At 39.2% G+C, this 26,994-nt stretch overlaps 1 protein-coding gene across 3 annotated transcripts in view; it reads right to left on the bottom strand.

Annotated features, from left to right (window-relative positions):
* The window catches only part of BABAM2 (BRISC and BRCA1 A complex member 2), a 227,782-nt gene that overhangs the window by 154,700 nt on the left and 46,088 nt on the right, over positions 1-26,994 (bottom strand). For all 3 annotated transcript variants that reach the window (XM_061624941.1, XM_061624940.1, XM_061624939.1), the window contains exon 7: positions 2,056-2,165. In XM_061624941.1, coding sequence (XP_061480925.1) covers positions 2,056-2,165 — 110 coding nt within the window. The remainder of the gene's footprint in view (positions 1-2,055; positions 2,166-26,994) is intronic.

The following is a 26,994-nucleotide window of genomic DNA, read 5'->3' as shown; positions in this document are numbered from 1 at the left end:
AGGTGCCATCTCTGTTATCTTTTTGGCATCTATTGAAGACCTTCATCTTTCAACAAGCCTTTTAAGTAGAGACTTTATTCCAGTCAGCATCTGTGCTGGAATTGTTTTTAATACTTTTAAAAGATGTTTTGTTTTATAGACATTTTAGTGTTTTATCGCTTGTTTGCCACCCTGGGCTCCTTCTGGGAGGAAGGATGGGATATACATTTAATATATATTTTTTAAAAAGTAGCATAACTGCATCGCCATAGCTGCATGGTGGTATGGCAAAAGCAGGCCTAATAGCAGCAGCCAGCACAGTGAAGCATTTGCTGATGTCCAGGTATCCTGCCAGGGCTTTCTGGGGCTGATGCTCGTCTGGCATGGTCATTCACCACCACATGGGAGTGCTGTGGCCTCCAGCTTCTTTCTTGCATTCCCTGGCTTACTTGGTAGGCAATAGCAGTTGCGTATTACAGCATTACCACTGATAACTCCATTTGTGAGTGAGCATGCAAGAAGGAGAGGATGGTAGCTGCTCCACTCTTTCCACCGGTACATGCTAGTGTGCTTTTCCAGTAGCAGCAGTGCTTTAAGGAGCCACCACTGCTGCAGGGTAAATACACTCAGGAACACTATGGGGAGGGAGGGTGAGGCAGCTGCACTGTGATTGTGGCCTTGTGGGCTTGTCTGGCAGGACTGCACTGGGCAACTGCTATTAGCAAAGTCTGCTCAAGTGCACAAGCAAAAGGAGCTCCCAAGAGATGAGCTGGTCTGAGCTCAACTTGGTTGCTGGAAGAGCTGCACAGAAATACTAAATCACATCAAATCAAAGTCAAATGGCAGGTATTATGGGCCCCACCAAAAGTAGCATCCCAGTCTCCCACCCCCCAAAACACCTGAAGCTGGACCTGCACAGAAGGGGAGATATAGAAAATGAGCCAGTTATTTGGCATCTTAGCCATCAGAGGCCATTATAAAAAGCCCACTGTAACCAGCAATTGCCCACAGAATCACCATTCTTGACTACACAGATTGGAAGTTTGGCTACCAACCTACTCATAATCATGACACAGCACCAGGCACACATTGGCTGCCTCAGGGTAATATACATCACATGCCCAGTCCCACAGCACGAGACCACATTCCTACAATACTACATGATATTCAGAGGAAAATGGGTAACAGGAACAATAATGAAACAACAAGAAGAAGCACTTTGTGCACACAAACTAGCACAACAGCCAAAGACAAGAGAGTTTCACAGACACTCTGATTTACGCCTTTAGACAAAAATATCTTCCAGCTACAGCTAAAATACAAGTTGTAACAATAGCATGGCACACAGGAGAGCATGCCCACTGCACAGGAAAACAAAATGAAAAGGTTAACAACAAGCACAGCTTGGACAGAAGGATGAGTGGCATGGTGGCACTCATGTAGTTGTGACATTGCTGAATGACAACTATTGCTTTGATTTATTTTACTTGTGTTTTAACTGGTGCTAGAGCCATTGATGAGCTACACGGTTCTTATGGAGTGATCATCACTATTTCCTCCCATTTATTCTTCTTTCAAAGTTGTTATTCAGTTCATGCGGGTGGGTGAGCAGGCACTGACCAGCTTGCATCAATTCAAGCAGTGGCCATTCGGACAAGAAGGTAGGATCAGTTCATCAGTGCCATTTTATATTCCCCGCCCCCATGGAAACATCTGAGAAAAATCTTTGAAGCACTAAAGCCCAAGATACTGCTTAGTCTCCTTGGAGTCAATGAAATGAAGTGCCAAGAGGGAGCAGATGGGACCTTCAATCAGTATGATTTCAGGAAACTGTAGGCTGCTTCCAACACTGCCAGTGATGGCTCAGCTCTAATAGTATTACCTACTGAAAGATGGATCTGGCATGGCTAACTGCATGGCTTTAGCAGCATAGCCACTTACAATCATTATAATCTAAGCTTCTATGAATTCAAAGTCAGAGAAATTTTATGCTCCCCAAGACTTTCACATGAAGAACGAGAAGTATAACTAAATGTTATGACAACAAGAATATCCTGTATGAGATTCTGCACTTACTGTTCGATTCTTGGAGACAAATACAATTTGGGGAAAACTTGAGTAGCTTCTGTATCCTCAAAACTGACTGAAAGAAGAGCAACATCTTCCCCAGGGTCTTCATTTGCATCCTATAAACAAACATACACAAAAAGAAAACAACTTCAACTGACAGCACTCATAGATTCAATAATGGGAGAAAGTCCAAGGTCTGATCAAGAGATTTGCAGTCTGCAACTCTGACCCTTTAAAAATATCTAGAGACAACTTGCTCAGCGCCGAGGGGCACACTGGAAAATATAACATTAGCAGGGACAAATCTGCATATATTAGTTGTGTATGGTCCACATAAATTACACGTCATTGCCATGAACATGGCAGATGTCAAATTACTGCTAGCGGGCATGTCACAATATTCTTCTGCAGAAATTGTTGCCCTCAAAACTCAAGTCAGCTTTTTTTAAAAAAAATCTTGATAATCAGAACAAACAAGGAATTTGGATTCATTTTTACTTCATGATTTGCAGTCCTGGAATATTTTGCAATCACAATTTGAAACTGTTCTTCACAACCAAAAATTAAGGCAAGGAGTCACAGTTGCCTAGTAGTGATCTAAATGCTAAAGGGAGCCATATGAAACACCATGCACTGTGAGTTGACCCCACAAAATGTGAAAATGTAGTTCTCCAATTGTTTTGATTAGCCCTATTTCCTTAAAAAATAAAATAAAATGGAACTATGACAAGAGCAGTCATCTCTTTCAAATATTACTAATATCCCGGATAATAAATATTCTGGCAAAAAGTCCCATAGAAACAGAGAAAATGGTTTGCATGCAGAAAATTGTCAGGTTCAGTCTCTGGTAGGAAAGCTGGGAAAGGCCTCTATCTGAGATTTTGGAGAGCTGCTGCCCAATACTGGAACAGATGGAGCAATGGTCTTAACAAGGCAGCTTCATATGTTCAAAGTGATTATTCTATTTCCATAATTCAAAGGGGAATTATATTCAGGAAGGGAACACAAGACTGGTAGGTCACTAAGATATAACAACTATGTTAGCATGATGGAATACTTTTCCTGATGATCACAACTCAGATACTTGAAAGATAAATACTCTGTAGGTGCAAAAACCAAAGCAAAAGTACCACAAATGGTACCACACAGACCGGAGGAATTTGTAACATGCCTAAACAAGAACCGGAGGTCCCACAGCCTGGTTACAATATGAGGTCAGTCCTACATTCTTGTCTGTTTCTTCATAGCTGCAGCCTGCTCCCCAGCTCAACAGACTGCAGGAAAAGTGCTCCAAGACATTGGAGAGGCTGCATATGTGTTGCTGTGCACATGTAAGTGTACCTTCTCCAGGCTGAATGTGCTTATCAGAAGAAAGCAGATCTGACCTCAGTAGATTTTATACCAAATATGTTGGTTTCCTATTAGTTTCTGGGTTCAGTTTAAACAGCTAGCATTAACCAAGCTATGAATGATCTGTAACCAGGTAATATGAAGGACTGCCTTCACCCATATAAATCTACCCAATCACTGAAGTCTCTGCCCTCATTCAAAACTCAACTGGTGGGAAGCAAGAATAGAGCTTTCTCAGTAGTGTTACAACATTTATGGAACTCCTTCCTGGAAAAGTCTGATAGGCTCTCTCCTTTATTTCAGTAGGTTTTAAAAAGCGTTTATTTCAACCTGCATTTGAAATAAATTCTCTCTGCTGTTTTACACAGGCTTATGCTGATTTAATGCTGCCAAATGATTTTACCCATCCCTGCTGTAACTCCTTCTTTATATGCTGGTGGAGTAGTAGCTAAGACTGAACCCGGAAGTTCCCAGTTCAAGTCTTGCCCCAACCATCTTACTCAGGAAGCCACTGTCTCTCAGCCACAGCTACCTTCTCATAAGAAATATGAGAATAATATTGCTCTATCTTAGGCCTGTGTAAGGATTATGAAGAAGCACTTGCAACATTTGAAGATATAATCTACTTAGTTATAAGGATAGGGCAATGTAGAAATCCAACTATCTCAAAATAAAACAAATCAGTCCAGGGCATGGAGAGAAAAGAGATTTTGAGTATTTGTTTATTTAAAATAATTTATATCCTTTTCTTCCTTGCTAAGGATATCAGAATTGCATATAGTATATGATAACAAATGACAAAACTCACAACAGCCGAATACCTCCATACCTCCCCAATGCCTACAAATTATTTATCTAAAGGGAAAACCTATCATGCATCTTTATTTTTCATTTTTAAGAATGCTTCAACGTTTCCACATCAAAATCCATATAAATTACACCAAATTAGCTTAAATGTAATAAATTTAAAATTTGAGGGGAAGCAGAGTTTGGCCTCTACCGCTAAGGAACCAGGGGTCACTGAAAGCTGCATCTCTGCCTCCCAGGAAAAGCATCATGGCAAGGGTGAGACCAACTTCACCCCATCCATCAACCAGAAGAAGAGTTATAAGAAGCTTTGTTTCTCCACTCCCTGCCTGAAATAATACTGGTTCCAGTTGCCTTGGGACTGCAGAATTGAAGGGAACATGCTCTGGCCCTGTATGTGATCCAACAGATGATGGTCTGCTGGATTCAGAGAGGAAGAGTGATTGAGATTGATTGCTATTCTGATTAAAAGGTGGGGTATACATCTTCAAGCAACCTTCATAAATGATAAAAAAGGATCCACTTGCAATATGTTTTTGAAACCATTAAATCCAATCAGTGTTCCAAATTTATATTTGTTCCTCCAAAAATAAAATATTGGGGGAAATTCTCTGGTTTTAATTTTTTTAACCCAGATCCAAAAGGTTTCATTTCCATTCAGAGGAAGTGATCCCTTGCTTGAATACACTTTTGACTATGCTCTGGTATATCATTAGAAGCTCCCTTTTATGCTTAAGAACAGAGCAAAACAGCAAAAAATAAATAGATTAAAATTATTATAATTAACTTGTGGATTATAATTAAAAGCTCCTAAGTTTCAAAAAAAAATTAGAGGTTTCTTCTGCTATACATAGTAATTTTCCATGAAAAATGAAATCTGTAGCTGATCTAGTTAGGCCAGTGGTTCTCAAACTCTGTCGGGTTCAGCCCATTCATGGGAGAGAAAAGGCACTTGGAGGAAGTCCAGGAAGTTTTAAGGATGGAGAAGATCCTTCAGAGACATGTCTACTTTTCTTTCAGCACTATTAAGGCCACCACAACTACTATGTTAGCTACAGAAGCTGCAAAAAGGAGAGAGTACATGAGTTTCTGATTAACACAGATCCCTCCCATATTCTTCCCTGACTGTTGGGCTTTTGGGCAGGGTCAGAGAAAGTCTGTTCTGCTGCCTGTTTGGATCTTGCTTCCCTACCTCACAACGGTTTCTCTGGTGAGAATGGCAATTAAACTCAGAACCACACACACATACAACAGTGGCTGAGTTAGAAAATTCTACACATTTGCCTGATGAAGAGACAGTTGTAAGTAGGTTAGGAGATAAAGTTTAGAGTTTGCTATTAGTTTTTTAAACCCACCTTGAAAGATGCTCTCAGGCTACAAATAAAAGGATCTCACACCATATATTTCATAGGGTGGGGGAGGAAAAGTCATGAAAAAGTACTACTTATTCTCATTGTGGATAGCCAGTATTGTTCAGCAACAGAGACTGATATATAGAACTGACATTTCTGCTGCTGGACTGCTGTTCCATAATTGCTGTTTTATGGGTTTCTATGTTTGATTTGATACATGTGTGTGTGTGTTTTGTGATCAGCTCTGGGAATCTTCAGGTTGAACAGTGGATCAGAAATACAATAAATAAATAAAGTATACCTTGGAAGTATTTTTTAAACCACGATTTCCACTAAACTTTTTGTAAACCAGAATCATAGAATTGTAGAGTTGAAGGCCATCGAGTTCCAATCCCCTGCTCAATGCAGGAATCCATATTACAGGATACCCGACAGGTGGTTGTCCAGCTGCCTCTTGAATGCCTCCAGTGTTGGGAGCCCACCACTTCCCTAGGGAATTTGTTCCATTGTTGTACTACTCTAACAGTTAGGGAGTTTTTCCTGATGTTCAGTTGAAATCTGGCTTCCTGCAACTTGAAATTATTCCATGTCCTGAACTCTGGAATGATCGAGCAGAGATCCTGGCCCTCCTCTGTGTGTCAACCTTTCAAGTACTTGAAGACTGCTATCATAGGTACCCTCAGTCTTCTCTTCTCAAGGCTAAACATGCCCATTTCTTTCAGTCGTCCTAATAGGGCTTTGTTTCCAGTACCCTGAACATCCTTGCTCCCCTTCTCTGAACCCGTTCTTAAAGTGTGATGTCCAGAACTGGACGCAGTACTCAAGATGAGGCCTAACCACTGCTGAATAGAGGAGAACTAATATTTCACATGATTTGGAAACTATACTTCTGTTAATGCAGCCTAAAATAGCATTTGCCTATTCTGCAACCCCAGTGCACTGTTGGCTCATATTCAGCTTGTGATCAACAATAATCCCCAAATCCTTCTCGCATATAGTATTGCTGAGCCAAGTATCCGTATCCCCCATTTTAATAACTGTGCATTTGGTTTCTTTTTCCTAGGTGGAGAACTTTGCACTTACCCCTGTTAAATTTTATTCTGTTGCTTTCAGCCCACTGCTCCAGCCTATCAAGATCACTTTGAATTTTGTTTCTGTCCTCCTGGGAATTAGCTATCCCTCCCAATTTTGTATCATCTGCAAACTTGATAAGCATTCCCTGCAACTCCTCATCCAAGTCATTAATAAGAATGTTGAGAGCACTGGTTCCAGGACCGAGCCCCATAAAACCTCACTCATTGCCTCCCCCCAGTTTGAGAAGGAACCACTGACAATCACTCTTTGAGTACGATTCTGTAGCCAACTTTGGGTTTTTCCATCCAGCCTACATTTAGCTAGCTTTTTAATCAGAATATAATGGGGCACTTTCTCAAATGCTTTGCTGAGAATGAGATGAGATAAGATTAGTCTGGTATGATTTGTTCTTAGTAAATCCATGTTGGCTTCAAGTAATCACTGCACTGTTTTCAAGGTGCTTACAGACTGACTGCTTTATAATCTGCTCCAGAATTTTCCCACGGATTGATGTTAGGCTGACTAGTCTGTAGTTCCCAGGTTCCTCTTTTTTGCCCTTTTTAAATATAGGAATAACATTAGCCCTCCTCCAGTAATCCTGTACTTCACCCATGCTCCATGATTTCGCAAAGATAATAGACAGTGGTTCCAAGACTTCTTCAGCCAGTTCCTTCAAGACTCTAGAACAGCCTTTCCCAACCAGTGTGCCTCCAGATGCTGTTGCAGCACAACTCCCATCTTTCCTGACCATTGGCAAGGCTGGCTGAGGCTGATGGGAGTTGTGGTCCAACAACATCTGGAGGCACACTGGTTGGGAAAGGCTGCTCTAGAATGCAGTTCATTGGGCCCTGCAGATTTGAACTTGTTCAAAGTGATTAGGTATTCCTTGACCATTTGTCTATCAATTTCAAGCTGCAATATTTGTGATCTCCTCAGCCCTTGATTCCTTCTCTGCAGTGGGGTCCAGTGCCCTTCTATCTTTCTAGCTCTCCATCTTCAGATTTCTCCTTTTCATTTCATATGTATCAAAGGGATTACCACAGCCACTCATTCCATTATAGCTTTTCTTTTTCTATGTCATCTCATTCAGAGGTAGGGAACCACCACCTGGATCACAGTGTATATTACTTGTTCTGCCACAACTACAATTTGAAAAGAAGGCCTTCAACTAGAGTAAAGAGAAAGTTCCCCCCCATCAATTCTAATTACATGCACAGGGCTTTTTTGGGGGTGGGGGGCACAGTTAGGAAGGGATAATCCTTCTTTCTCTGTGTGCTTTGTAGGGATGGGGTAAAATATTTGTAAAATCAGATCTGGTATTGCATTCTGAGGTAATCCACAAGTTTATCTCATAGTTAAACAGGCTCCCACTCTTTGCATGCATTTGCAGCACTGTTATTTTTTTAAATTTGCAGTGAGAATTACATAATTTACATAATTATTGTACTCTGCTGCTGTTGTATACATTATATAAATATACAGCAGATAAGAAATAAGGAGAAAATTACATAATTTTTCAGAAAAAATCGTGATAACTAGCAGAACACAATTTATAGTGAATAGGAATTGGCAGCCCATTTGACGAATTGAAAAACAGAATGGAATAGATAGTGAATCCCATCCCTAGTACTGTGACACCTCCCACCCTGACACACCTCTACTTCTTATAATAATAGTCAGTCTTAGAGGCCTGGTTGGCACATAATATGAAACAATACTTAACATTTAACTATGGTTTAATGTGAATGAGCAGCATGCACACTGCTTAAAAATCCCAGATTCACGCTGGAAGCAACAAACCACAAACCTTGGCTTGTTGTTACATGTGAACCCAGGCTTGTGATTTGTTTCTCTCCAAACCAGGATCAGTTAGCCAAGATGAAATCTTGGCTACCATTCATGGTTTGTTTGGAGAGAAACAAATCACAAGCCCAGGTTTGCACATAATGACAAGCCAAGGTTTTTAGTTTGTTGCTTCTGACAAGCAGGGGAAAAGAGAAGCAGTACAAAATGCAGGAATTGTGATATTTTTTGTAGCTGCACTTGTAAATTGCCTCGTGGGCGTTGGAATTGTGGGGTACAAGTTTCCTTTAAAAACTTGTAACTTAATAACAATGCATTCTTAAAATAAAGAATCATAACAGTATACCCCACAACATTTACACTAAAATTCTCTTACCTGAATTTTGTATGGTATTCATTAGCATCATTTAAATAATGTGCCAGTTCTTATTCCTAATAGTGATGTAGTAATCAGAATACCTTTTGCAATTTATTTTTATTGACCATCTAGACAAGAGTATCCTTTTAAAAAATGGATTCCTGCCAACTATTAATACCCAAACACAAAGCACAAAACATGAACACACTGTTTTCCTGCATCCTACTACCTACTGTAACTAAAAATTGGGAACTTACTGGAACTGAGGATTTATGATGAGTCAGAGTGTTAATAGCTAGTCCAACTAAAACATCTGCTCTACACCCTTACATCTGCTCTAATACATTTCCTCTTGTGTTTGCAGGAGAACCAAATTGTATAGTAAGGCCTTTAAAATTTAGAAGCCTAAAAACCAGGTATAAACTCAGGAAGGGATCTTGATTTTTCAGAAGGGAGTATTTATACTACCTAAGTATCCATAATTGATTGTAACTAAAACCCACCTGAGAGGGTGTTCCATGTTCCCACTTCAGCATTTTGCACAAACCTACATAATTGTCCTAATCATTCTTCTTCAGTTACACTGAAGGTCACCACAGTTTTCCTCTCTCCTTTCATTATTAACATTTATAGCCTTATGTCAAATAAGCAGTATTGGAGACCACTTCCTCATTCTGGAAATATTAGAAGCTAAAAATACTGAGTTGGATTCAGGGGTTGTGTGACAAGAAGGCAGTTTGTGCAAACAAATTTTCTCTTCCCCTCCTTTTTAGAGGGTTGTGAACAGGATGGCCTGTGCTGCATCTGATTTCAGGCAAGGGGGAAATCGCCTGTAATCAGATGGAGAAGCCTTGCATGACATGGAGCTCAACTCATGCAAGTTCCTTCTGTCTCATTTCAGGCAGTTCCTCCCTTGTACTCTACTTCTGTGCAGTAGAAAGTCACTCAAAACAAGCAGAGAGGTATGCAAGATTTCCTCATGCTGCATCTTTATGATCATCTGCATATGAAAGAAGTTTCTGCCTCCTGCAAAAAAAGCTTTCCAGCTCAGTGAAAAATCTAGCTTGTATTTTGTTAAGTTTTCTATAAAATATGCTGGAATTGAAGCTCCTCTCCAATATACATTATATTCTATGCATAAAAATATAGCTAGCCCCACAGTAGCAGGTTTTAAGTAACAGTGGCTACCTTACCCAGTTTGGTGGCGGGTAGGGCTATTTTTCAGCAAAGTTACTCTTGTTGGCTGGGGAAAGACAGACTCTTCACTAGGATAGAAAGACCTGTCAATTTCAGTTCGCTCAGTTTCTCATTTTTCTGGTGGTAAATTCAGTTCACATTTCTGCAGCAATTTACAATTTAAAAAAATCCTCATGAAAATTGTTCTACATTTTAGTGTGAATTTCTCCTACTGAACACATTTTTGTATGCAGTTTTGACCAATGTACACATTTTTGCAAGTAATTTCTCCTAATATAATGCATTTGGTATGTTATTTTCACTAATATAATCATTTTATGCACATTTTCCCCTGTAGATATTGTTTGGTTGGAGAACTGCATCACAAAATTCAGGTAAGTGTGTATTTTGTAGGATGGCTGTATTTTGGTTATATTGTTTTGGAAAGTGTGAATTTGATAGGTTCGACTTTCAAATTGTGAATCAAATTGGCTTTCTCCCCCATCCCTTCTCTTACTACAGCTCAAGGAAGAGAGCAGAAATGTCACTCAAACAACAAGAACTAAGTAATCAATGTTTATAGGCATCCTTGATGGAGAACAGCAGCCAATCCTTGTCTAAATACAATTGTCAAGCTTATTCGGCACTGAAAATAGGTGAGCGGCTATTTGCGACAATGAATTATACAGTGGTACCACAACATCCAGAATGTAGTTAACATCCAGAATGTAGATACTTTTGCTGATATTCCAATGTGTATTGGTTTATATTGCCACTCTTGCAGTTGCCTGTTGAACTACAAACAGTTTGGAACAGTTTGAAACATGTTTAACTATCAGGGAAATAGAGTAGCTACAGATATGATAAAAAATTAAAAAACAATTATATATATTAAAAAGTTTAACACAACACCACCGCATACAAATGCACTTCTCTACCCACCCACAAACTCCATAGAAGTGGTGCTTTTTAAAATTGCAGTGCTTCAATGTTTCATTCATTAGTGTGTAATACGTGATATGCCTCTTTGGCAAGTATTTTGGTTTTTCTTTTAAGATTCTAACACTTTGTAGGCACTACAAAAGTAATAAATATTGTTAAATACCCAAATGTACTATAGAATAATTAAATATTAGATTGGATCCAATGACTTATTTTGGAATTTCCAACAGTAAAAACACCTCCTCTCCACCAGCTCTTGTTTGCAATCCTTATGGCAGTACTTGAGGAATTCACAACTAGGAGAGGCCCATGCAGACTACAATTTCTATGTGCTCATTACATAAATTGCTCCGTTGACTAAGTAAAAATGAAAACACCTAGAATTTTATATCCACCTGTCTCCAAACAGATGTGTATTTTGAATACTTTTCATGAAATCTGAATGCTCAAAGTAGTTTACCTCAAGTCCTGATGACAAAAGATCCACCAAGAAAAGAAAAAGACTGTAATAACTTCCTATCGCCTGCCCGCAAAATATATTCTCTTCAGCTGAAGGGCTCGGTTCAAATCATGCCCAAACGGGAGATAAAATTCCTGCTGAGACTGTGAAAAATATTTGCTTGCATACATATTGGTAAGTTTTCTAACCACATGGAGCCTGCTTAGCAAAGTTATTTTTGTCTCACTTGTTACAGCTTTCTGGAGTAAAAATCATCAGAATGAATAAAGCTGATTAATAATATCAATAAAGAAACTACAATGCTCTTTTCCAAGTTAAGCAGGTCCCTTTAGAATATATATTGATTTCTATGTTCAGTGTTCCAACAGATGGAGGAACTTTAAAAAGTTAAGATCTTCAAGTTCAATAACATGTTTTCTCCCAAGTCTTGTTTTGTTTCCTGGTACCAGTTTTCTGTGAAATATAGTTACAACATGAGACAAAAGGCATACACTGTATCTTGTGTAATAGTACTTGGTATAATCTCAATTACCTTCAATGAACCAGGAAATACAAAAATAATTTCAATCACAAAAAATAAATACATTGACAGATACGTTGTTGTTGTTATGTGCCTTCAAGACGATTATGACTTATGGCGACCCTATGAATCAGTGACCTCCAAGAGCATCTGTCATGAACCACCCTGTTCAGATCTTGTAAGTTCGGGTCTGTGGCTTCCTTTATGCTATCAATCCATCTCTTGCTTGGCCTTCCTCTTTTTCTACTCCCTTCTGTTTCTCCCAGTATTATTGTCTTTTCTAGTGAATCACGTCTTCTCATGATGTGTCCAAAGCATGATAACCTCACTTTCATCATTTTAGCTTCTAGCACTTTTTTTACTGTCCAACTTTCACATCCATACATAGAGATCGGGAATACCATGGTCTGAATGATCCTGACTTTAGTGTTCAGTGATACATCACAGCCATAAGTTTAAACAAAAACCATCCTTAGTGTTCCCTTGAAAAATGGCAATTATGCCTTAGTACAAAATGCTACCAGGTACCTTAGGGTTATTTTACATAAGAAGTTCCCTGCTGGATCAGACCAAAGGCCCATCTAGTTCTTACAGTGGCCAACCAGATACCTACGAGAAGCCCATAAGCAGGACATGAATACAACTGTATGTATGTAGGTATTAGATTTATATCCCACCCTTCCTCCCAGTAGGAGCCCGGGGCAGCAGTGTTCTCCAACTTGTGTTCCCACACAAATGCTGTTCAGAGGCATACCACCCATATACTGGAAGTAGAACATAATCATCATGGCTAACAACCATTGATAGCTTTTAGCAGCTGTTGGTAACCTTAACCTCTACATGCTTGTCTAAGTCCCTTTTAAGGCTGTCCAAGTTAATGGCCATCATAGCATCTTGCGGGAGTGAATTCTGCAGTTTAACTATGTGCCCTGTAAAGTACTTCATTTCAACTTGTCCTGAATCTTCCAACAACCATTAAGGGCACAGTTTCCAGTATTTTGAGAAAGGAAGAAAAACTTCTCAACTAAAAAGCTACAAATGTTATAACTTTTCCTCAGAGAGGAGTTGCTCCAACACCTTGATTACTTGGGGTGTCCTTCTCTGCACCTTTCCTTGTTCTACAATATCTGGCAACCAGAACCACACACAGCACATCTCTCTCACCTCAAGGAACTTGCATCTTCGTAATTCCCTTAGATGCTATCCTCCTGCCGCCAACCCCAAGTCTGGATATGATGCTGTTCAAGTCAGTATTATTAGGTAAAAACATCCACTTTCCTCAGCTTGAAATCTGGTGCATATTATACAGCCGTGGATGGATGAAGCAAGAGAGTCAGTTTTGATCTAGATTATTCCTACTGGGTACCTGGAACAGCATTAACCCAGAAAAGGAGGCCAGGAAGGAAGGTTCGGGCTAGCGACCTAGTGGAGAATATGGCCAGTTTTGCCATTTGAACTGAGGATCAAGAAGAATTCTGTTATCACATTCCCAACCCTGCTGCCTGACCAACTTTGTTGCTGAACTAGCAAAGGCCATTCTGGACCTGGTATCGCGAACCTCAAACGTGTTGGGGAACTTCAATATTTATGTCAAGGCTCCCTCGTCCAGACACTTATGGTCATTATTAATACCATAGGATGGCAACCAATATTTAAAGCTTCAGTCCATATCATTTTAAATAGAGATTGCTGGCTTACATATTACACAAATAGGGCACAACCTAAGTTCTTCTTTCCCTCTCGAAAGGAACAAGAGATGCACATCTCGTTCACGAGAATTTCCTGATTGTGCCCACTATTCCTATTTCACATGAAATGTATCACAGGAAAGACTTTTTTATTCCGACAGGCTTTTGGACTAGAAGATGTTTAAGATAGGGCCTGTTGTATTGTTCTATGATCCTATTCTTAATGTTTTAAATTGTCTTAGTATCTTAAGTGTATGTTTCATGGTTTTAATGTCACAAATAGTTTAATTCTATTTTAATTGTATATTTTTGTATGTTTTTTTACCTATGTGTAGTTTTATTTGTAAGCTGCCCTGAGTTCCAGTTTTGGAAAGAGGGTGGGGTAAAAATAAAGATTCATTCATTCATTCATTCATTCATTCATTCATGAACAGACTGCATTATTTCCTTGAGTTTGAAGAGGAAGGAAAGCAGTAAATCTGAACTATAAACTAAAGCTATATATCTAAACATGCATTTGTCTATGTCAGAAATGATGTACTGGGAAAACTACTGTCTTTCCAATGAACAGGTTTCAGAAGTATTTTTTTAAAAAGGAACACAGAGTTCCACCAGACTGTGACAAAACAATGTTTTAAAATGTGACATATAAAGTTATTGTAACCAAGTACATATTGTCAGACAAAGAATACGAAGCCCCAAACTGACTTCAGTCTAGCTAAAGGATATTTCTATCCCTATCAGCAATACTGCTCTGTGAATACCCTACTAAGGTTCCTTCAATTCTCATCTGCTAACCATATGTACTGCATGAATACTATGAACATCTCAAGATTTATGTAGTGCATTGAGTCTTCATGTCTTTCCTGCTCCTATCAGCAACTTGTCCTAGACTCTGATTCTTAATGCCTGTGGGGATCCTATTTATTTTGTTGGAGTGGAGTATTATTATGTACAAAAGCAAACCTAGGAAGCTAAAAGCAACCACAAAAAAACAGTGCACAGGTGACAGGCTCACCCATGCAAGGGAGTGTTCTTTGCATCATGCAATGCACACGGTATCTTTGCTTCCAAGATAGTAGTGCAGTAACAATGATTTAGCATTACAGTCATGTGCTTGTGTTTGGTCAGCAAGTAAAACACTCAAAGCATATTTTTTATTTTTTTATTTTTTTATTTATATCCCACCCTTCTTCCCAGCAGGAGCCCAGGGTGGCAAACAAAAGCACTAAAAACACTTTAAAACATCATAAAAACGGACTTTAAAATACATTAAAATAAAACATCTTTAAAAACATTTTTTAAAAAGCTTCCAAGACATCTTTTTTAAAAAAGGTTAAAAATATATTGTTTTTTAAAAAAGGTTTTAAAACATATTAAAAAGCAATTCCAATACAGACGCAGACTGGGATAAGGTCTCTACTTAAAAGGCTTGTTGAAAGAGGAAGGTCTTCAATAGGTGCCGAAAAGATTATAGAGATGGCACATGTCTAATATTTAATGGGAGGGAATACCACAGGGTAGGTGCTGCCACACTAAAGGTCCATTTCCTATGTTGTGCGGAACAGACCTCCTAATAAGACAGTAATTTTAGCTACATGAGAACTCTCTAAACCTGTACCGAACAGTTTTGAATAAACCTTGAAGTAATATTTTTTGCTAAGTGAGGACAATTTACTTGCACTATTCAAGACATAAAGGAAAAGATGAATACTTGCCTGAGGAGCCTAACATCTTAATGGGAAGAGATAAGAACTGACAAGAAACAAGGAATCTAGAGAACGTTATAACACAGGGTTTGATTTTGTGAAGTACAAGTAATAAATATTACTATTTACTTTAAACTTGAAATCTAATTGCAGAAGCTGTATACCTTCTATGATGCTCTATTTGTTTTCAGATCTTTCAATGGCACATCACAAAGGTCTTTATATTATCAAGATATATTCTTGGACACAGATTTCTTACATTGTATTTTAAATATGCATTTTGCATCCAAATATATTTCTTTTTCATTTTAACTGTCCAATCTATCACTGTGTAAAACCAATGTCCCTTGCAGATATGATCACAAGCACACCTCTATTAATAGGATCAATCTTTTTTACACATCAACATGGAAAGTAAAAAGAGATCTTGTTCCCATAAGCAATCATAGAATCATAGAGTTGGAAGGGGCCTTGTAGGCCATCGAGTCCAACCCCCTGCTCACAGCAGAATATCCACAGCTAGAGCATCTCCCACTGATAGCTATCCAGCCTCTGCTTGAAGACATCCAGCGAAGGGGATCCCACCACCTCCCTAGGCAGTCGGTTCCATTGCCGAACTGCCCTTACTGTCAAGAAGTTCCTTCTAATGTCCAATCTGAATCTACGCTCCTGCAACTTAAAACCATTAGACCTAGTCCTACCCTCTGGGGCAGCTGAGAACAAATCTGTACCCTCCTCTATGTGACAGCCCTTCAGGTACTTAAAGAGTGCAATCATGTCACCCCTCAGCCTTCTCTTCACCAGACTGAACATGCCAAGTTCCTTCAACCTTTCCTCATAAGACTTGTTCTCCATACCGGCTATCATCCTCGTCGCCCTCTTCTGAACCCGCTCTAACTTGTCTATATCTTTCTTAAAATGAGGCACCCAGAACTGAACGCAATATTCCAGATGAGGCCTGACTAATGCAGAATATAGTGCGACTATTACTTCCCTCGACCTGGAAACTATAGCTCTGTTTATGCAGCCCAAAACCGCGTTTGCCTTTTTTGCCACAGCATCACACTGCTGGGTCATGTTCAACTTGCGATCCACTACAATTCCAAGGTCCTTCTCACACGGACTACTGCTAAGCCGGGTATTTCCCATCCTGTACCCGTGCATTTTGTTTTTGTGGCCTAAATCCAGAATCTTGCATTTGTCTTTATTGAATTTCATTTTATTAATTTCAGCCCAATTTCCTAGTCTATCCAGGTCCCTTTGGATTTTATTCCTGTCTTCCATTGTGTTAGCTATCCCTCCCAGTTTCGTATCTTCCGCAAACTTCATAAGGCTTCCCTCCACCCCATCATCTAAGTCATTGATAAAAATGTTGAAGAGTATCGGCCCCAGGACAGAACCCTGTGGCACTCCACTCGAATCTTAGTGGTTAGTGTTTTCTATACCAAGGTAGCTGTGCCTAACCTAAGAGGCTACCTATGCTTTGCATCTAAGCTTAATAATAAATGACTAGTCCTGCTTGACAAAGAGGACTACTCTTGCCAGGCTAAAATATGAGCTTACCAGTGGCAAGTGGGTGAGCACATTTGTGAAAGCCTTTCTCTTCACTTCTCATATTACCTACTCTTCCTTGGTCTTTCTGTTTCTTCATTCAAATATCTTTCTGCGATGATTTTTTTTCAGTTCATCTAATTTTTATTTATTTAAAACATTTACAGGCCACTTTCATGACTAAAAGTCACTCGAAGCAGCTAACACAACAGATAAAAATACAATGTGTTTCTATGATCATTTTACTCCTCTTCTTTCTTCCGAACATTTGCTCCGTTTTTTCTAATATTTGTGAACTCCTATTACCTTTTAAATGTTTTCAATCTCATCCTTCAACCTTATCCATGTATTCTTTGCTCTCCCTATTCCCCTTCACACTCTCTGGGTTCACCTGGCACCTATGACCTGTGTAAACCCAAGACTGCATACATCCTCCATTGCCTGATTCTGCATCGTCTCCCTTTTTGCTCTATACCCTGGGAAAGTACCCCCCAAGATCTGTCTCAGAGTAAAGAGAAAAATTTAAAGGATGTTGAAATATGTCAATAGTTCAATTATCTTTCTTTAACAGATCTTCCCCCTTTTCATTTCCCACAACTCTTCATTTTATTTAGATTACAAGGTAACAGATGAAACATAAAAAAATACACACACAGAGAGAAACTGAATATTACAATCTCAAGGCCAAAAACAATTTGACAACCTGATAATCAATACCTTCTACACATTCCAAAATGTCCCCTTGCCTTGTTTGCCTTTTCCATGTGCTCAATAATTGTTCTGCATAACTACACTGGCAACTCCCTGGACAGAAGTGGATTCTAGCACTGGTTCAAGTGCTACTCAGGACCAACACAGCATTGTTAAGGAATGTAAGGTAAACACATATCCCATACAAGTTCAAAATACACCACAGCATATGTAGGTTAATCTAGAGCAGGGGTGAGAAACCTGTGACCCTCCAGATATTGCTAGACTACAACTCCCATCATCCCATTGGCCATAATGGCTGGTGTTGATGGGAACGGAATCCAATATCTGGAGGGACACAGGTTCTACACTCCTGGTAAAGAGTATCTATTTCAAGTAAGATCTGGTTTGGATTATCAACACCAAGGGCAGCTATTAACAGACAGTCTTCCTGACAGATGAAGATTCTGAACTGGCTTGGACAATAGCATTCCTTGGGAAGGGATTTGAAAGACAGCCGAAATCCTATCCATCTCTCAGCTCCCAGAATATAATATATGAATTAAAGAGCGTCATAATGTTGGACATTTCAGTCAGGGCAAATATGTCACCCAAAAGTACACAGATGGCCATTTTTTGTTTTCTGATCTCTACCATGAGACTGAGAAAGTCTGTGCTTTCTCACAACAAAATGTACAATTTTCACATCATAAATTGTTTGGCTGCTGCTGCTTTTGGTTAGCATTCTCCTGCACTTATCCCCACGGGAAAGGCTATCACAATGCTGTGGCACATATAAAACAAAATATTCCATGTTTACATTTACATCTGGGCACAAAACAGATTGTCAGAAACAGAACTGCAAAATGTAACTTTCAATTTTTAAAGACTTTCCCCCTTGCTTTGTACTTTGACTTCAGCTGCTTCATCACCCATCAGACCTCACATTTTGTATCACCCCAAATGAACAGGAAACACTATCACTGAAATTGGCTACCCAATAAACTTCTGTTTAAAATTTTCAAGCAATCACTAAAATCTACTTTGTATCAAAAAGACTACTTAGATTCTCTTTGCTACTTATTTTGTTCGTTTTCACGCACACAGTAACAAGTACAGCAATTAACTAGTTGTTCATAGACTAGTACAGTATAGTAATTAACAGTCAAAAGGATCACATTGCAAGCAACCGTTTACTGCAAAGGCTGTTTTCAGGAATATTATTCTATCACATACTGTTGGAATGGAAATATTCTTCTCCAATAAAAGTTCTTTTTACTCCTTTCCCAGCCATGCAAAACAGGAAGACATAACACATCGCCTTTTATGGTTAGAAAAATCAGACTGAGGCTCTTAACGTTCTTGGACAAGTGATGCCCACATTATTACCAACAATTTTTTTCTATGTAACAATTTTTGAAGAGTAAGATGTTGCCTTGTATGCTCTAGGCTCAATACAGTTATTAGCAAGACAGATACTAACAGAAATGCTTACTAGAATAAGGTCATTGATTAATCAGGCAAAGAATTTGCCACAGGAAAGGAATTAATGTATTTGCCTACTGCTACTTAGGGTAAGTTCATACATTTTTTAAAAAAATTAAATTTTCCATGTGGAAAGGTGAAGACCTGCATGTGACTCTCCACCACACATGCCTCAGATTTTCATGATCCTTATTTAAAAAATAGATAAAATGGAGAGATCACAGAAGAGTGAGGGTATTGTGGGAGACGTAATGAAGATGCAGTCTAGAACTGGCTTTGTCACTGCAGTGAATGGAAGTCACAGTATGCATGGGAGACGTGTATATCCATATGCATTCAGCATCATCTAGGGTCAAGTGCTTGCCTGCCATGATGGGGAGAACCCAGTGGCCTGATTCGCACATCATACTAAGCTAAACTGTGGCTTAGTGTGAATCTGCAAGTGTGGGGGCTCCCAGAGAGCCTCTAAAGTCATTTCACTGCTGCCCTGAGCCATAGTTTGGCTTAGCATGCTATCCTTGGCTCCTTCACCTGGCCTTGTGGTTTAGCTCTCTCCAGACTAACCATGAGCTGTAACCAAAATATGTCCTCTGGTTTACAGCTTTTGGTTTCTCCAGCAGTGTTAAAACCAGGTTTGGATGACATGCTAAGTCAAACTACAGCTTAACTCAGCACAGCAGCCTATAACCAGGGAAGAGTGAAGTTGTCACAATCACTTCTCCTGCAGCCCGTACATTCACAAACCATGGTATGCAAACCAGGCCAATGTGTAAACCTGCCCATCCACAGTTACAATAGACAAGCAGCAGTTTCCATTATTGCAATGATACGTTCATCCACTACCATGATCAAAAAATCTCTGCAGCAGTCATTGCAGCTGTATCCATGAATAGGGCACTTCATACATTTACATTGCCCACAAGATTACTGCTCCCAGGGTCATTACTAGCTCTCTGGACGGAGCTGTTCTTGTCCAAGTAAGCATGATCTCAAACACTTATGCCACTGGAAGCTTAACAGATAGCTGTTATGCAACTCTACTTGCATAAAAATATAAGTTTACACAAATTCAGTGTTGTGTTTCAGCTCAGTGACACTAATCATATTTTTATAAAACAATTGGGGAAACCTTTTGCAGTTTTACAGGATATGGGGATGAAGCAATGGCAGCACACAGTGATCCATCTGCCTTGTACCACTTCTGTCCCCTTAGCTACAACCAGAGCATGAGGCAGAAGTCTCCTACCTTCACTATTGGAACCTTGTCCTCTGGCCTTCCTTTCATATACCTCTGTCTCCTTGCATATGGTTTCCACATAATCCCTTCTGGGCACAGAACAATTACCTTAGAATGGGAGCAGCTCCTACACAAATGTGCTTTCAGTGATGTTACGAGGATAACTGAAAAGTACTTCTCATGCATTTATATGTAAAAGCAACATGGAACATATGACAAATCTGTTATCAAATTGCATCAAATCAGATTCATGAGAATATTTAACAGGCCCAACCCTTCAGAGTCTAATTTAATAAATCAGAAAGTGGGCACATTAACATTTAAATGAGCATCGTAGAATGGTTGAAATTATACGGAATTAAGTTTCAGTTGAACAGTTAACATTATAAATGCTAAAACGGTGAAAACTCTGATTTGGAACAAGCTTCTGTAGCAATCACTGTTTGAGGTTAAGCAACCCACCAGCCCCAGGGTTCTTCCAAACAAGTAACTGATGGTTTATGTATCATCAGAGAGACATCAGTCAGCTAAGATGATTTTTCCCATCTGTCTAGCATTTAACACGACCTGAAAGCGCTTTTCAACAGAAGAAAGGAAATTTGCTGGCTCAAGTAATACATAAAGAAAAAAGAGGGCATGACTGGATAATAGAAAAAAGTAAAGAAGTTGGAGAGGTGGGAAGAGAATTCTGTATGGTCAGAATAAAAGATTTTTTGTTTTTTAAGATCTGTGTGTATTTCCTCTTTGTATCAGAATAGCCTTCAAGTTTTAGTATTTTCCTTAGCAATTGTCATACTTCACCCTTTTTGCATCTCCCCCCAATCCACTAAACCTTTTCTTAGGAGAAGAGCATCCTTACTTTCACTGTGGAAACCTCCGTCATTCATTTTTCTTCATGACTGATTGACATGCCTCCTGTAGTCAAACATCCTTCACCAATACCTTCCTCTTGACATCCAGGAAAGAAAAAAGAAAAAGAAAAAAGGATGCTCTAGCGTTCCCAACTTAGGGATACAAAAGGCAGTTTCCTATATATGCAGAAAGGATTCTAGATATCCTGCATTTTCAAAATAGCTGAGTATTTGCAACAGTACAGTTGCCAATAAATTTTAATTTAAAAGTAATTCAGAGTACTTTGGGACACACTGTCTTACTAATACACATCCTTACTAATCATGTATCAGTGTTTTATTTCACTGGCTTTCTTGTAGCTCAGTCAAAGTAGCTTTACTTTTGTTATATACAAAAAACAGAAAATGGAAACCAAGAAAAACCATGTTTTCCGGAACATCTGTCAGGACTCCTTCCTCACAACAGCTGCCTCAGAGTCGGTAGTATCTGCCAGTTACAAATAAGGAGGGAGGACCCCTTCCATGGATTACAAATATTGTTGCAGCGACAGACAGTGGATTATAAGCATTCAGCACTTGGAACTGGACAATGCTAAGCCAATCAAAAGTGATGGGGGAGAAGGGCCACTACAATGGCTCTTCTGAAAAACTTTCATCTGGTTCCTGACACCCTTATCCATCATCTGGCTACAGCAGAGGGAGTGATGGGAAGTAGGACCACTCTACCAGTTCCATTTGGCTCCTCCTCACCCTGAATGGGTGATTTATATCCTGGCCTGTGCTCCTTCTGGGAGGAAGGGCAGGATATAAATTTAATAAATAAATGATTTCTAACTGAGCCAGTCACTATAATAACTACTATGTAAGTTAAGAATCGGTGCCTAGAGTTTGCTTATTTTCCTTTTCCTCTCTCATCCCTTTTTCCTTTTAGGATCATGAGTCTGTATATAGGGACAGTCTTCTTTTTATTGATCTTAAGCAAGCTACTCTGGGAGCCTTTTTGACTGGAACAGATTAAAATGCTAGAAAGAGAGAAAGAAGGAAGGAAGGAAAAGCAGAAGGTGGATCCCTTCGCTGCTCTCAACTCTACCCCAAATGCCAAACCCATTTTGTCCATCTGGAAGCAGCACTGAGGATCATTGCTGAGACTTGCTAGTTATGTTGCCGTGCTGAGGATGTCCACTCTGTTTTTTGTAGCCTCAGAAGCATTTGAAGAGGTCTTATCTGCAGATGGTTATACACTCTGTGGTGCTGGAGCTATCTATAGCACAGGGTAGGCCAGCCGTTAGAGAAGAGGGATCAGTGTGGTCCAAGATGACATGAGGACTAAGGCTTGACATAACCCCTCTCATTTGCAGTCTTCTTGAATTGTCTGATCTGACCAACAGTAAGAAACACTCTTGCTTCCCCCCCGATTAAATGCAATAAATTGCGCTCAAACTGAAGCTCCAGCTCCGTGAGTGAATTTTGGAAGTCCTAAACCCAAGGGGTATTTTTTTGACCAATGTGTTTCCAGAAATCCAAAACATCTGCACTGTATCTTGAGACCTCAATTATATCTCTAACCTCCAAAACATACGGACAATATTGCATCTCAAAGAACTTCAATACTAATACCAATACCTATACCAATCCACCTTTCAATCCAAAGAATCCCAGGACAGAACACAACATTACATTAAAATACTGCACATCAACCATAACACAAAAACCATAAAACCAATAACTATTATAAGACAATCTAGCTCCAGAGAAACCACTTCTTTAGCTAGACCATCTCCAAAGGCCTGAAGTGTGGGAAAGGATCTTTACTTGATGCCAGAAAGCTGTTGTCTTGTGGGACAGCTGTATCACCAAGGGAAAAGAATTCCACAGCCGGGGCACCATAAAAGAAAAGGCCTTGCATCTTGTAAACACACAACAAACCACAGCTGTTGATGGATCTGCAAGGAGGGCCTCCCCTGTAGATCTTAAAGCAGGCTGGGATATAGTGGGAGAGGCACTCCTTTAAATGTATGGGTCCCGACCCATACAGGGGTTTATGCACCAAAATCAACACCTTAAATAGGGCCCAGTAGTAAACTGGTAGCCAGACAAGTGGAGACTTGTGAAATCTCATGAAAATTTGGGAGGAAGCAACCCCCTCAATATTACTGGCCACATCACTCAGACATGATTCTGTGGCGACATGACTATACCCTTCTTCTTCCTGACTGCCAGGAAAGCCATGGCTTTATATCTACAAAAATAATTTTACCAGTAGCTACCATCAATTCACCTGTTCTTCTCCTCTCGCCAGTGTTTATATATAAAAAAGTTATTATTAGTCAGTTTACATCCCATTCGCTAAGCACATTATTTTTTATCAGTATTTTGTAATGAGGGAAAGATCTGAATTCAGAAATGACTGTGTAGCTATAGTGCCAGAGAAATGCAACTAAGAACTAGTATCTGATCCACACCTTTCACAGGGCAACTTTGTGAGAGGGGCTGATGCCCTGACCCATTTATCTATAGAGTGCGATGGGAAGAAAAAGCAGCTTTCTGCAGCTGTGTGTTGTGCTCCTAGTTGCTTTCCTATAGTCAAACACTTTGAGTGCTCTGCAAAGCCTAAGATGGAATTTGTAACTAGATGGCCATTAATATCCTCACCGGTTCCACTGGCATTTCTACACAGGATTTTGCTGCTGGTTGCAAAAAAGATAGCAAACATAGAAAAAGTGAAAATCTAATCTTGTCTGCCAAATATTCAAATCGAATATCTGACATTATAACAGTGTACTTAATGATACTGAAGCTCAATAATGCTTTGTCCTTTATCGATATAAGAACATAAAATACATGATTTCAGAAGAAACATCAGCCATTCTGGGTCAAGGATTTTTGGACACCACAGTAAACAGGACTCAACAGTTTTAGGAGTTGATCCAAACCATCTAACGTCAACATACAGATTTCAACTTGCCATAAACCAAACCCAAGAGGAAATGGTGAGCATACTGTTCTTTGGCAATAATGTCGCAAGATATTAAAGTGGTGACTCTTTAACATTCCAAATTTATATAAGCCTCAGATTTAATAGTTATAGTAAATCAAACAGTAAATCAAGTACTGAATTTCAGGCAGAAAAATACCTTAAAAATTTATTGGACTTCTGGGTATTCATTTCAATGGTCATAAAAGCATATCTTATTTGATAAGGCTACATAATATTTCTTTGAGCTGGATTGTAGACTGCATGGTTCCAATCAGTTCCCAGCAATTACAGCAGTACTTACTGTATAAATAGAATTTAGAAGAAATGGTAAGGGAAAGGTATTAATTTCCAAAGTTCTTTAAATTGGTGGACCTTTACAATTGCTAAAGGAACAATACAGTAAAAAAAACCTGCATATTTGAGTCGGCACCAAGTTCTTTTCCCATTGTGAAACCATTCAGATTTAGTACAGCAATCATGGCAATAGTACCTTGAATTTGCAGAAAAATGTCTTGAAACTAATTAACTGTATTCTTATAGAACTGACCCCATAACTTTTAAAGACCATTAACACAAGCTTTTATTTCGAAAACATGAACTCCCACACACGTTATTTAATCAGAATGAAACTTAGTGTGCAATCACATTTTCAACACACCCATTTCATAGGAATGTGAAGAGTTGGTTTTTGCTATATTACTTATGGCTTAATTATTTCATTCTGAATGTAATTAGAAGCATTTTAAGTGTCTACATCATACTCAGTAAAATATTTCAAACTATTTCCTAAATATATCTTTTTGCCATTTGAATACCTAAAATCTCTCTAATAACAGTTTAACATTAGTGTATTCTGTGTTTCAGTAACACATTTATTTCTTATCATTCAGATACTACTGACTGGACTCACTGAAGGTTCCAGAAGGTGTTTAAATTAAATAAATTAGAGTGCAATCCCATGCATATCTACTTAGCAGTAAATCACATTGAGTTCAATGGGGACTACTCTCAGTAAGTGTCTACAGGACTGCAGTCTGAGTGCAGTGGGCACTGATAGAAATCCAAGTAGTCTTGGAAGACTACAATATACATCCAAAACGTTATGAATCTTTGCCAGTTCTACTTTCAATTCCCAGCTTCCCTTCATTTCTTCATGGCCCCCAGGGGGTCTGATTTGGCCTGCGATGGCATTTGACGTCATTAGTTACATCAGCTAATGGGCAGTAGGACAGTGTTTAATCCTGGATTGGCTGTGCAAGCTACTTTCAAGAGTCTTTTGCAATGACTTTTAGACAGGTTCTGCACTTCCATTTAGTCAAATGGGAGTATGGGGGCTGTCTTAAAGCTTTTTGCAAATCTCTCTTCCCCTTCCCTCTTTAAATCACTTTAAAAGGGAGATATGGGAAGATTTGGAAAGGGCTTTTCCAAGTCTCCCCCCTTTAAGTCCCCAAACTGAAGAGACTTAAAAGGGAAGCATAAGGGCTGTTGACAGGTGGATGGCCCTGCCCACCTGTCAATCATGTGACATCACAATGGGGTCATGATTGACAGGTGGGTGGCCTCACCCATCTGTCAAATTTGGCCTGCAAGGCAGATCCTGAAAAGCATCCAAAAAAGAGCCAAAAACGTTTCCCACCTTCTTTTTAAGGGAAAGAATGCCAAAGTAGACAGCAGGAACCAGAAATGACTGTAGAATTAAATTTTAAAATGTGGCCACATATAGTCACTAACCACGTTAGAATCCATCAGTGTTACTGGAATTCAAAGTCATTCTAGTAGCAGTGCCCCTATACACAAATGTTTGAAAGTCGTTTAAAATACTGGATTGTCACTTTCTTAGAGAAGTTTCTCCACTTTATTCCTGGGAAGATTAGAAGAATATGAATGTCTCATCAGTTCAGATTTTTCCACAGAATAATAGGCTAGCTGTTAGTGGGTGGTTCTTCTGACCAGATGGTGGATGTTCAACCTGTCATGGATAGGGTTGCACTCCCCCTGAAGGAGCAGGTTCGTAGCATGGGCGTTCTTTTAGAACCGTCCTTGTCGGACTTCCGGGAAGGGTGACTTAGCCTGTGCCTGCTTTTGAGACGGGCTCCTGCCTCAAAAGAAGCTTATTCAGATATATCAGTCAGTTTTTTCTTTTTTTTGACTGATTAAACTTCTCCCGGGTAGGGAGAAACGAAGAGATTAACCTCAAAGCCTATTTTTGTTGGGACGACCAGATCTCATTAATTTATGGGACGAGGTCCAGCCGACGAAGGTGGGACGGATTTTCAACAGCAAGCTCTATCTGTTAAAGCGAACGTTCATCTTATCTTCTAAGAGAGAACGCATTAACAGGCAAGCACCCTTCTTTCTATATTTTTCTTTTACTTGACTTAAATTGTTGCTGTTTAAAAGAGATTTGCCAGATTGATCGGTTTTTGACATCTCACTGGGGAGCCGTAACTTCTCTCTGCTACGCACTAATTAATAGCTTATCTCTGTTTTTGTTGCAAAAAGCTGTCCTGGATTTGCATTCTAAAGATACACACAGAAGAGGGATTTCTATTCCAGATTTTTATTTTGAAAAATATTATACTGTTTTGAGACTACTCTCTTTTTGGTCTATTTTATTTTGACGAATCTGTTTCTTGATGATTGCCATTAATTGTTTCGATCCTGGGAACTGCATTTTGTTTACTTAACTATTGGAGAGATAAGGCTGTCTGCTCTGTTTATACTGTGATGTCACCAAGTTTGGAGTATTAACCCAATTGTTGCTGAAATAAGAAGTGGTTTTCCTATATTTTTCTTTTAAAATGGCAATTAAGAAAGTGGCTGAGAATCTGGAAATAACTATGTTTCAGAAAATAATGGATGAGATTGAGATAACGAAAATTGAATTGAGTAAAATGAAGCAGGAGATTAAAGAT

Source organism: Rhineura floridana, chromosome 4 (assembly GCF_030035675.1).
Source record: "Rhineura floridana isolate rRhiFlo1 chromosome 4, rRhiFlo1.hap2, whole genome shotgun sequence".
Lineage (NCBI taxonomy): Eukaryota > Metazoa > Chordata > Lepidosauria > Squamata > Rhineuridae > Rhineura > Rhineura floridana.
This window is presented reverse-complemented; position numbering and strand designations above follow the sequence as displayed.